A 13,119-nucleotide genomic window follows, 5' to 3' on the forward strand; every position below is an offset into this window, starting at 1 on the left:
TGTGCATGCTCAGTAGTGTTCAGCTCTTTTGTGAACCCATGGACTATAGCCTATCTGGCTCTTCTGTCCATGGAATTTTCCAGACAGGAATACTGGAGTGAGTTGTTATTTCCTCCTCCAGGGAATCTTCCTGACCCAGGGATGAGACCTACGTTTCTTGCATCTCCTGCATTGGCAGGCAGGTTCTTTACACTGTGCCACTTGGGAAGCCTGTGTTTTCTCATTTGGTCTTTTTAGAGAACCTTTAGTGTCCCTGAAATATGGCTGCTGGGTGAGTTTGCAGGGTTTGGCAGTTCTCTTTCAAGCCTCTTGGGGTTATGCCAAAGGGACAGGGTCCCATGGGAATTTAGTCTGAATTTTCATCCAAATGAACACCTGCTGCCATTGTTCCTTATCCATCCTTTAGTCAGCAATGCCAGCTCTCTCTTTGTGGTGGGACCCATTCAACACAAGGAAAATGCATGCCAGTGTTCTTCACTAGCTTTTATTTCCCCCCTCTCTTTCCTACATGATTCATTGCCTGAGTGTCTTGGAAATAGAGGAGCTAAGGCTAAGTTTATCTTTGGCTATGTGGTGTTCTGTATTTCTAGGAATTTAGTCAGTTATAGTCCAGTCTACATAAATGGTCTTTTGATCCGACCCTCTCCTTTCTTTTCTCCTCTCTCCCTTTCTCCATCTGTCCTATTTATGTTGTTTTGGAAAGAAGACATCTATTATTGCAAAAAATATATGCTTATGAAGCAATCTACTTTTAAAAGTTTCACTTCTATAACTTAGAAACAAATAATTCAAGCAGAGGTAAATTCACTGATCATCTCCCTGTGGATAACTAATATTGACCATTCATTCTTAATACTTGATTCATGTTTCTTTACTTTTGTTTAAATAGTCTATTGGATGAAGGCATTTAACTACATAATAAGGTATTCCAAATTGATTTTGAGCCAGATTAAGGATAAAGTCAAAATAAATGATTTTTTAAAATTAATTAATGATAATGCTGTATAATACACCATAAATAGCCCAACTCAGATTTTTCCTATAATTTCATACCATAGTAACAGAATTTTGCTTTATTTAAAATGTATTTTTATGAGTTATTAGTGAGCATTTTTTTAAAAGGAAGAAACTTTAGGTTTTAGAGCTACTGAACTAATAAGAGTGAACACTTTGATATTCATAGTTAGTAAACCAGGAAATTGACCATATATGCATAACAAAATTATATCAGAATATCAAATCATAGAATTTTTCGATAACTTTTATTCTACAAGTGTTGTTTCAGTACACATCTGTCTATACCTTTGTGTTCCTTACCCTTGTGGATTAATTTAATTACTCAATAATTTTTAGAGGATAAAATGTACAAAAAAATTTAAGAGTTCTATCACAGCTCTATCTTGGGGGAAAGCAGCTCTCTGTCTGCCATCTGCAGAGGGCATTGGTCCCTCTCTTGTGGCTAATGCTTTGTTATGCATAAGTAAGCACATTAGCCTTTTCATTTCATTCATTAGACTTTTAATCCTTGATTAGTGTTTTCAGGATTCTTTCAAATACACAGCTTCTTTATTCCCTTTGTGTTTGGTTTTTCTTTTTCTTTTATTCCTACTAGGAAACAAAATTAACAGTCATTTGCTAAAATTGCCCCATTTCTTCTGAGATGACTGGTAAATATATTAGTTCCTCATTGGAGTGATTAATCATGTGTCGATGAAGAATGGGAAAGTATCTCCTTGCTTAGACTAACAGAGACAACTATTTAAAGTTAGAAAGAACAGTAAGTTGAGAAGCATAAGTCACAATATTCCACCAGTCTCACGTATTGTGTGATTCTGTGTCATAGAAACTCTGAATGAGTTTCCTAAATGGAAAAAACATCCATTAGGGTGTGGAACTGGTACATTTGGGATCTCAAGAGTTTAGATACACTTGTTACCAATTCTCCAAAACTAAATTTCCCCTTTGTTATTTTTCTCTGGTAAGTAAGATAAGTCAGAAAGTAGCTTGTGGAATGAGCAGTTAATAACTACACATCCAACAGACTCTTAGCAAACTTTGAAGTTGTATATTAAACTTACCTTTACTAGATAGAAACACTCACATTATATTTTTACCCATAATTAATTTCAAAAGATGAGGAGACTAGGAGTTTCTCCACTTACACCATCCTTCTAGCTTTTGTATAACAAGAATTTTAAATATTTGTTGGCATTTATGTACATATGAACTATTTTAAACATTCTGTAAGCATAGTCCAAAGGCAGTTAGAGGAGGTGTACGCATTATATAGATGTTAATTCTTTGAAGTAAATTTCAAAAGTGACTAATTCATACTTGTACAGAATTTATGTCTATTACCCATTTCTGCCTAATTGCACAATATCTTCTTAGCAATGGTATTTTTTAGGAAAGTTTAATTTAAAATATTATTCTTTAATTTTTTCTCTTTTAATTGTTTCCACAAGATATTAGGATCATAAAATGTCCTGTCTTTTGTTTCTCTTTCTTTCCTTAGGATGCTTCCATTGCACACAGATTCCATATCATGAGAGAGAAACACCCAGAAAAATTCAATAGTAGGTAAGATGAAAAAATAATTCATTGTAATTATGGTTGCTGTTGATGGGCTGTGTCATAAAAAGGGTCACTGTATGATATAAAGCATTTAACATATAAATGACTGAATAGGGCTTGGTGTAAGTATTAAGACATAAATGTAAACACATTTAATTTTCCTTGCTAGATTTTAGGGAGGTTATAATGGGGAATACAATGTGGTCATCTTTGGTCCATTTTCATACTAAGAAGAAAGATATCAAATATAAGGTAAAAGTAGTTATTGGGATATACTGAAAGTCTTTACATGGCCCAGTATGTGAGGGGGTGATCATCCTAAATCTGAAGGAGAAACATGAGGCTCTGATTTGGTCATGCTGAGTAACTGTACATTCCATAGGTATCATATAAGACCTCTAATTTTTGTCCTATCAGTCCTGTATTGGCTTCAGCTAAATGCAAAATAAACCAGAGAAATATCAATGCTGACAAAAACTACTCTTAAAGACTTTCTCTTCAGAGCAAAAGCCCTTGAAAGCCAAAACTAGTTTTGCTGCTATAGCAATACACAGACATTATTTCCTCAGAAATGTAGATACTGACTTTTGCTGATATTCAGGAAAATTGAGAAATATTGGCTGTTACCTTTCCCATTTCTAGAAGGAAATATGGCCATCTCCACCCCACTACCCAGGAAATTTTGGGCAGAAGGATATTTTGTTTAATTACACCTATTTCTACTCTGTTCATTTCACAGTTGCAAAATAATAATTAACATTTATATATACATATTTAAGTGATTTATATATTAATGTTCAAAGTCAAAGGCCCTGGGTCTCTCTATCTGGCTAGGTTAGCATTATACCATGAGTGTTATAGAACACTTACAACTACTGGAAGTTTTTCTTTTTCAGTTTTGTTATACACCAGGAGATTGACATAATTTTCTTCCATGTGATTCCATAATAAATGAATGTATTTAAAATGTATTTTAAATCTATTTTAGATGTTTTAACAATAGACTTTAGTGTATTACTTTATATAAGAATTATCATATTAAATAGTTTCATGCAAGATCCTACTTAATTTTTCATTATATTGATCTGTTTAAATGTTTTAGCAAGACATATGAAAATGTTTTTCTAAAATGTTCCCCAGGTATCATCTTGAGATCTTTCTAACCCTACAGATGACAAATCATGATGCTGTGGTTTGCTTTTTCTTTCATAGTTGAGGCATCTATGATTTTGTCTTAAGGAAAATGGAAAAAAGCATGTAATAGATATGTGTATGTGCATAATCTTTAGAAAGATTTGAAAAAGTCTTTTAACTTTGGTTTCTTCTAGAAAAGGGAAAGAAGTGGATAGAATGGATACTGAGTTTTTATTGCAGTATTTTAATTTTATGCTATGTATATTACAAAATTAAGTCCAAGTTTCTTTAAAACTTTACACCTTTTTTCTTTATATCTAGAATATACATTTTCATTTTATAAGATTTAATTTTATTTCATGTAATTTATGAAAAAATGATGTAACAATAAAATTATATTTACTTTATAAGTATTTTAGCACTTGATCCACCTTGGTTATACAGGAAATGAACACATGTATTAATGCACATAAAGCCATGTTATAGAATCAACTCTCTTATGCTTACCCCAGTGCCATTCTATGAATCTTTCATGTGTTGATACTCATTTATTAAAATAGATTTCAAGCCAAAAAGACGCTATTTGAGAAATGCTGCATCCAGTGCGCCCCTTTAGGAGCTTTACAATTTAAAAGCCCGTTAAAGGCATTATAATATTCTTAAGGGGGAAATTTTTGTTCCAAACTTATTCAACAGAGATAGGATGAGAGAGAGGGGAGAAAACCAGAGAAACAGAAAGAGAGACATGTGGGACGGGGAGGGAGAAGGAGAAGCGTACAGAGCAGTGTATCGATATATTTGAGATGCCCAATTTGATGGCCTTTATTAGAATGCCAGTATTTATGGTGCTCTTTCGAAGCTAATCAATTCTGTTCTCCTGAGTAGTTTTAATTATTTTAATAACAAAGACTTCTATTATTCATATATGTCTATTTTAAGCTTTTTATTATTAACTGCAGTACTAATCTGTGACATTGCTCACTGCCTCACATGTGGTTAGATGTCATTGACTACAATGTGTTTAAGTATCCCAGAGTGTTTAGAAGATGTAAACTTGCATCTTACTAAAACTTCGGTGTAAATTTAAGTCACAAGTCACTCTTGCTTATATAATTTAAAGGGAATATTTCATTTGGAATAGTAATAGTATAGAAAATCCCTTCTGTATTGACACAGCTCACATGTTTCTAGTATGAGTTCAAAGAATGCCAGCTATATCAGTAGTTGCTCAGTGAATTATCCCTGACTATATTTTTAAGGTAACAGTCAGCCCTAAAATTATATACATTACCAAGTTAATTATCCATATATATTGAGTCTGTACTTTTGTAGATTGTCTTCACTCAGTGTTATGAGCATTTAGGTAATTCCCTATGCTGCAATGCAGCATATTCAGAATATGAACATTTTCTGATAAATTTATATGAGCAGGAATGCCAGATAGTGTGCACAAGCACTTTCATCCTCACAAGGACAACTTCCTAGATTTCAGCATTGATACAGGTTCAGCTGTAGCACTTTCATATTTTCAGGAATTTGAAAATGGTTTTTTTTAAGTACTCCTAATAACAGTGTTTCAGATCAGATCTCTTGTCACAATAAATCATGCGCCATTAATATTATCCTCTAGCATGCTCACCTTGAAATTCATTTATATTTTAAAGAACATGATATTTCTAACATTATCTTAAGGAAATTAATTACCAAAATATATAGTTCTGTTCTCTATGCTTCTTATGACAGAAATTGAAAGAACTGGGAAAGATAATGATTTCTCTGGTGGTGCTTAAGCGAGTGCTAGTTGAGAGGTTTATATCATACTTTTTTCCAAATTTCTACATGAATCTATGTTAACTGTTAAAAGGAAATGTGCTTTTCAACTTTCTAAACTTTAAGATAGTCTTTAATCAAACTGAATTTAAATAAATATTTCTGTCCTTTTAGGAAAAAATAATTCTTGAAGTGTCTGTGCTACTGTGTTTATGCTCATAATTCAAATTCATTATACCTTTCCCAGTTTTATTTAGAAGAAGAATTTTAAGTTTTTGCCTTTCCTAAAAAAATTAGCTATACCTAAACACACTAAAATATCTATTAACATAATTATGAAGGGTTATAATAATTTGGAGAAAATGGTTGAATTCTATGTGTAAATCTGTGTAACATTGACAGGGACTTATAAGTATTATGCAAAATGCAGCTAACTATAGAAAAAGCCTTAATGACTTACAGAAATTTCTTAATAATGTAGTCATAACTTGTTTTTAAAGTACAAATTCCAATTCTTAATATAGAGCATTTAATGTACCTGCTATCAAACACCGAGGGCTAGCAGTCCTCCACAAAGATGCTGTTCATTAAGTCACATTGATCACTTAAAAGTATCTTGTCTCTAACTCCCTGAATGAAACAAAGATCATTTTCTTAGCCCCCTGTTCAAGAGTCATGCCCCTTATTTCTGTCCTACTTTCTGCTGTTTTATGAAGAAATCTGTAAGTAGAAAACTTAAATTGGTATGTAAATTTTAATAATGCAGTTTAAGAGTCTAGGTAGTGATATAAGAGATGACACAGAGCCTTGCCTTCTAAATGTGTGAGAAGAAACAAAGCTGAAAAATCAGTGTTCCAGACTGATAATTTGATACAACCATATTAATAAAGGGCCTCCGTCACAGCTCAGTTGGTAAAGAATCTGCCTGCAATGCAGGAGACCTGGGTTTGATTCCTGGGTCAGGAAGATCCCCTGGAAAAGGAATTGGCAACCCACTCCAGTTTCTTTGCCTGGAGAATCCCTTGGACAGAGGAGCCTGGTGGGCTACAGTCCATGTGGTAGCGAGGGTCAGACACAACTTAGAGACTAAGCCACCACCACTATATTAATAAAACCTGATTTTGAAAAGAATTTGTGCTCTGCAGATTACTCAAATTAATAGTCAACATGAAGTTAGAAGATTGGCCTCTGCCTTTAAGAGCACTCTCATGCCGTGGAGTGATTCTTGACTTCTTTCCCTGACAGTAGGCTTTGAGAGATCATGGAATCAGACTCTTTCTGTCTGAGACTTCAGTATCTACGTAGTGCATGGAATATAGTGAGCACTCAATAGATACTTACTAAATGTATTCATTAAATTATACATTATTAAGTGTTATATTTGTTTTTGAAATATCTTCACTACTTATTCCTGAGAAAGATAATGGAAAGAGAGTTGAAATATGCCTACAGTGAGTCTTGATTCTAAATAACTATTCTTTCAGGTACTATATTTGTGTATTTAATATCCCAAGACCTCAGCCAACAGTGTTAACAAATTTTTGCAGTATAGATCCCTGAGCACTGTGAATGCTTTGCTAATGAATGACACTTATAGATTTGTTTTAGCACTTGTATTATCAACTTTATGGGTTAACAGTATGTAATTCTCAGTTACTAATATTACCTTGGGCTTCCCAGGTGGCACTAGTGGTAAAGAACCTGCCTGCCAGTGCAGGAGATATGAGACATGGGTTTGATCCCCAGGTGGGGAAGATCCCCTGGAGGAGGGCATGGCAACCCATTCCAATATTCTTGCCTGGAGAGTCCCCATGGACAGAGGAGCCTGGCGGGCTACAGTCCATGGTGTTGCAGAGTCAGATACGACTGAAGTGACTGAGCCAGCTGCACCCTGTGATGGTGTTTAACTAAAGAGTGAATAGGAAAGGTCTCTCTGTCTTACCTTCTGTGCATATATGTATATACAGTAATTATTTTGCAGTTATATATCATGTGATATTAAGTAAAAGACAATAAAATTAAATCTTGCCTAAATTATAACAATCTGAAGAGATATTTTACTACACAAATATTTTTTATCAGTCAAAACCAGTCATAATATATTGTGTGTGTCTGTTCAGTTTAGTCATGTCCATTTCTTTGCCACTTCATTGACTGTAGCCCACTAGAGTCCTCTGCATGGAATTTTCCAGGCAAGAATACGGGAATGGGCTGCTATTTCCTTCTCCAGGGGATCTTCCTGATGCAGGGATCGAACCCATGTCTCTTTTGTCTCCTGCATTGGCAGCTGGATTCATTACCACTAGTGCCTCCTAAGAAGCCCAATATATTCTTAGAATTCAATAAAATAAATGTTCAAAATTTCACAAGCAATGTTCAGATTCTGTGTGGCATTTTATTTTAGGCCTTTGACCCCACTTTTGCATCCACCGGTCAAGACAACTTCATTATTGTATAGTGAAATATTTTTTCTATTTAAAAATACAGATTATGTTTCATTATAAACTTCCACATTTGTAAATTATACCATTTTTTAAAAAACCAACTAGGGAAACGACACTTGATATTACAATTTTGAACATTTGTCATTTCATATTTTGATTAAAGCTGTATTCATTAGGATTGTTCACATTGAACAGGGATGTTTTGGAGAGAATTATATACTCATGAGGTTGTGATGACCTAAAGCATTTTTATGTTTTTATTTTCTCCATACCTAACCAACTTTGATCTATTTTTAAAAACAAAACTTACTCATTTTTCATTGGCACTTAGAATGACTACTCAATTGTATCATTTAAATAACATTTTTTTTTCTGTTTTGTATAAGCATTATTAGGTCAGCTTTTCCGTATGGCTAAAATATTATCCTCATATAAGACATATTGTGCAGATAAATAGATGGTATATAAACTACAGATTTATACTTTTGTGTACATATATACAGACCTTCCCTGGTGGCTTTGGTAAATTATTTGCCTGCAATGCAGGAGACCCAGATTCTATTCCTGGGTCAGAGAGATTCCCTGGAAACAGGAATGGCTACCCACTCCAATATCCTTGCCTGGAGAATTCCATGGACAGAGAACCCTGGCAGGCTATATAGTACATGGGAATGCAAATATACATTTGTGTTGCATGGATTTATTTATTTGTGTACATTAATGCTATGTATATTTTCTGAGAGTTTCAGCTTTTCATATCATACTTCTATTAAGTTTTTCATAATTATATCTTATTGCTGTATTTGTAATATAAAAGTTAAAATAATTTAGTAATTATGCTATCCTATCCATATAGTTTCATTTGTATGTTGAAACTCATTAAATATGTGATGATCTGAACAGATGAAAACATAAATGATTAAGTGAGTTAAAGTCGTGTGCACACTGACACAAGAAATTCGATTCCCCTGAATCTTTGTGCATTTATTTCCTGGTACCATTAAACTAAAATGCTAACTTTTATATCGGAGTTGTTCAAAACCATTTGTGTAAGATAACTCTTTAGAATAGAGTGAGTGAGAACTGGAAAATAAATCAGGAAAAGATTCAGTAACTTTTCTTTCATCTTTGCTTCTCACTCTCTCTTTTCTTCATTCTCTTCAGCTTTCTTATTCCTGCTCTCTCTTTTTTCATTTGTTTATTTTTGACACTGCAGGGGAGTAACAAAAGGAATAGTGATGGTCTTGAAGTTGGATAAAATATGGGTATCTGCTATTGATTTTGTTGACTATTCTGTAGACATTTAATAAGTAGTTCTTTTCATGTGATGGGCATCGCACCAGATGTTGAATTTTTAAACTCTGTAAGGCAAATGAGGAAAATGAATTTGGGGTTATACAGAAACCATAAATGGTTCTAGGTCCTGTGAAAGAATGTAAACTGGGAGAAAAGTTTACATTATAACAGTTAAGGTCAGTTCAGTTCAGTTCAGTTGCTCAGTCGTGTCCGACAATGCGACACCATGAAGCGCAGCACGCCAGGCCTCCCTGTCCATCTCAAACTCCCGGAGTTTACTCAAACTCATGTCCATCGAGTCAGTGATGCCATCCAGCCATCTCATCCTCTGTCGTCCCCTTCTCCTCCTGCCCCCAATCCCTCCCAGCATCAGGGTCTTTTCCAATGAGTCAACTCTTTGCATGAGGTGGCCAAAGTATTGGAGTTTCAGCTTCAGCATCAGTCCTTCCATTGAACACCCAGGACTGATCTCCTTTAGGATGGACTGGTTGGATCTCCTTGCAGTCCAAGGGACTCTCAAGAGTCTTCTCCAACACCACAGTTCAAAAGCATCAATTTTTCGGCGCTCATCTTTCTTCACAGTCCAACTCTCACATCCATACATGACCACTGGAAAAACCATGGCCTTGACCAGACGGACCTTTGTTGGCAAAGTAATGTCTCTGCTTTTTAATATGCTATCTACGTTGGTCATAACTTTCCTTCCAAGGAGTGTCTTTTAATTTCATGACTGCAGTCACCATTTGCAGTGATTTTGGAGCCCAAAAATATAAAGTCTGACACTGTGTCCACTCTCTCCCCATCTATTTCCCATGAGATGATGGGACCAGATACCATGATCTTAGTTTTCTGAATGTTGAGCTTTAAGCCAACTTTTTCACTCTCCTCTTTCACTTTCATCAAGAGGCTTTTTAGTTCCTTTTCACTTTCTGCCATAAGGGTGGTGTCATCTGCATATCTGAGGTTATTGATATTTCTCCCAGCAATCTTAATTCCAGCTTGTGCTTCTTTCAGCCCAGCGTTTCTCATGATGTACTCTGCATAGAAGTTAAATAAGCAGGGTGACAATATACAGCCTTGACCTACTCCTTTTGCTATTTGGAGCCCGTCTGTTGTTTCATGTCCAGTTCTAACTGTTGCTTCCTGACCTGCATGCAGGTTTCTCAAGAGACAGGTCAGGTGGTCTGGTATTCCCATCTCTGGAAGAATTTTCCGCAGTTTATTGTGATCCACACAGTCGAAGGCTTTGACGTAGTCAATAAAGGAGAAATAGATGTATTTCTGGAACTCCCTTGCTTTTTCGATGATCAGAGGATATTGGCAATTTGGTCTCTGGTTCCTCTGCCTTTTCTAAAACCAGCTTGAACATCTGGAAGTTCTCGGTTCACGTATTGCTGAAGCCTGGCTTGGAGAATTTTGAGCATTACTTTACTAACGTGTGAGATGAGTGCAATTGTGTGATAGTTTGAGCATTCTTTGGAATTGCCTTTCCTAGGGATTGGAATGAAAACGGACCTTTTCCATTCCTTGGAGCCAAAGCAAAAACAATACCCAGTTGTGGGTGGGACTGGTGATAGAAGCAAGGTCCGATGCTGTAAAGAGCAATATTGCATAGGAACCTGGAATGTAGGGTCCATGAATCAGTGCAAATTGGAAGTGGTCAAACAGGAGATGGCAAGAGTGAATGTCGACATTGTAGGAATCAGCGAACTAAAATGGACTGGAATGGGTGAATTTAACTCAGATGACCATTATATCTACTACTGTGGGGCAGGAATCCCTTGGAAGAAATGGAGTAGCCATCATGGTAAACAGAAGAGTCCAAAATGCAGTACTTGGATGCAATCTCAAAAATGACACAATGATCTCTGTTCGTTTCCAAGGCAAATCATTCAATATCACGGTAGTCCAAGCCTATGCCCCAACCAGTAACGTTGAAGAAGCCGAACATTATAACAGTACAGAGGGATATTTTATGGGGCTCCCAAGCTAAGGTGAACATTGAGCTCTAAAGAATATTGTAAGGGTTGCTTATATATTATCTGATTTAGCTGAAGAAGAAACATTCCTAGTTTTTGTTTGCAAGATACTTTTAGATATTTTATTAGTATCATCTCCATGCAAATATTCCAAATTTTTCTTCCTTGATTTTGCCTCTCTATTCTCAGGATTTGTGTTTGTGCTTTACATGAATTTGCAAGTGTTTTATGCAAAACTTTTGACTCACACACAAACACAATTCGTAGGATACCAAATTAAGAAACTAGATTTGTGAAGTAACAGTGGTTAATTCAGAGATGATGTCTGAAAAGTCACAACTGAATAATCCAAGACATAAATAATCAAAGATATAAAGTATTTCCTTACAGGGAAGAATTTAAACAGAAGGAAATTTAAAAAGAATTTCTGCTCATTATTATAAATTCTTTGCGTACATGGAATCTTTCAGAAAATAATTATCAAATTAAAACACTAAATTATTTCTTGTTTAGGCTGACAGCATATATATGTAATATATATAAATGTATACATATATATATAATTTCAATCAGTCCATGATAAATTATCAATTTTAAGAGAAAAATAAGTTAAAGCTGCTGTTTTTTAAGCTCTGAATTGAGAATAGAGCTCTAAGAACCCTATCCTCAATTTACCAAGTGTTTTAGTGTTAGAAACACTGAAACCTCCATTTCCTTTGTATTCAGGCCTTCTCCCTGGTTTAGCATTAGTCTAACAAGAACCAAGTGTGCTCTAGGGACTGAGGGGATCCACTGCACTAATTAGACTTTGCACAGAAGACTTTGGGGAAAGAGCTTGTAACACTAACCAGTGTGAAACCAGAAGTTTTTTTTTCCTTTAATGTTCATCGGTAATCTAGAGGCTAGCATTTGTAATTCGTTAAGAGTTCAATTCCTACATTCTTTAGTATAGATGAAGTTAGTCCCAGATAAGTTAGTTAATTTGATGTGAAGTTTAAATGCCTCATTTATAGTATCCAGATGCTTTAGAATTTATTCCATCAGTAATACAATAGAAATATTTTGGGGTCTTCCAAAATAAAATCTATTGATTCCTGTGAAAAATTATCCCTGGCGTGGATCCTTGAGGACCCTTGTTATACCAGTTCTTTATGGGACATATTAAGTGTAAAGTAAGTCTATTTTGAACTCTTTCCAAAGAAGTTAATCACCTCATTATAAGGTAATTTTACCTGGAGAGTAATCCTCCTGCATGGCTAATTGGAACTAATTAGATGCTCTCCATCGCTTCTTGCTCCACCTAAGCATTAGTTACTAATGCTTTTCCTTTTGGAATACATGTTCTCATATGGATATGTTCAGCATTATTTTCTGACTAAATATAATTAATTCTAAAAGATTAACCTTGAATAGCAGATTTACTTTTTAAAAAAAATGTTTTTCCACATAACGTTTTTCTTTGGAGGTAAAGATGATATTATCAAATATGCAGCATCTTTAAGTTTGTGTTTTCTGGTTTGTATTTCTACATGACCAGTATTTTCACAAAGTGGGGAATCTTAGTCACCCTCGTTATTCTATGTACTAGCCCTAAAATGTGAGGAAAAATCTTTCCTTAATGGATACCTTTCTGAGGAGACTTAGAAAGTAGAAGTACAAAAATTCTTGATTTATTATGAATTTTAAATTTTAACTTCTTAGAAGTTATCTCCCTCTCCACTTCAGCTTCTATCAAGGAAAATGGCAAGCATGGTGTAACTTTATTGTATTTTTTAAGATTTTGTTGGTCAAACACTTATAAGGGGCCAAAAATATGCTAAGTATCACCGAGGTATTCTCTTTGCTATTGCTCTATAACAAGCTTTTTGCCACCATAAGAGTTGACTTTCTTCTCTTTTCCAATAACATTGCTCCTGTGTTGT

At 34.9% G+C, this 13,119-nt stretch overlaps 1 protein-coding gene across 8 annotated transcripts in view; it reads left to right on the forward strand.

The window, feature by feature from the left end:
- Positions 1–13,119, forward strand: part of DGKB (diacylglycerol kinase beta) — an 824,229-nt gene that overhangs the window by 441,258 nt on the left and 369,852 nt on the right. For all 8 annotated transcript variants that reach the window (XM_070470763.1, XM_070470758.1, XM_070470752.1 and 5 more), the window contains one exon: positions 2,516–2,580. In XM_070470763.1, the coding sequence (XP_070326864.1) occupies positions 2,516–2,580 (65 nt within the window). The remainder of the gene's footprint in view (positions 1–2,515; positions 2,581–13,119) is intronic.

Source organism: Odocoileus virginianus, chromosome 1 (assembly GCF_023699985.2).
Source record: "Odocoileus virginianus isolate 20LAN1187 ecotype Illinois chromosome 1, Ovbor_1.2, whole genome shotgun sequence".
Classification (NCBI taxonomy): Eukaryota; Metazoa; Chordata; class Mammalia; order Artiodactyla; family Cervidae; genus Odocoileus; species Odocoileus virginianus.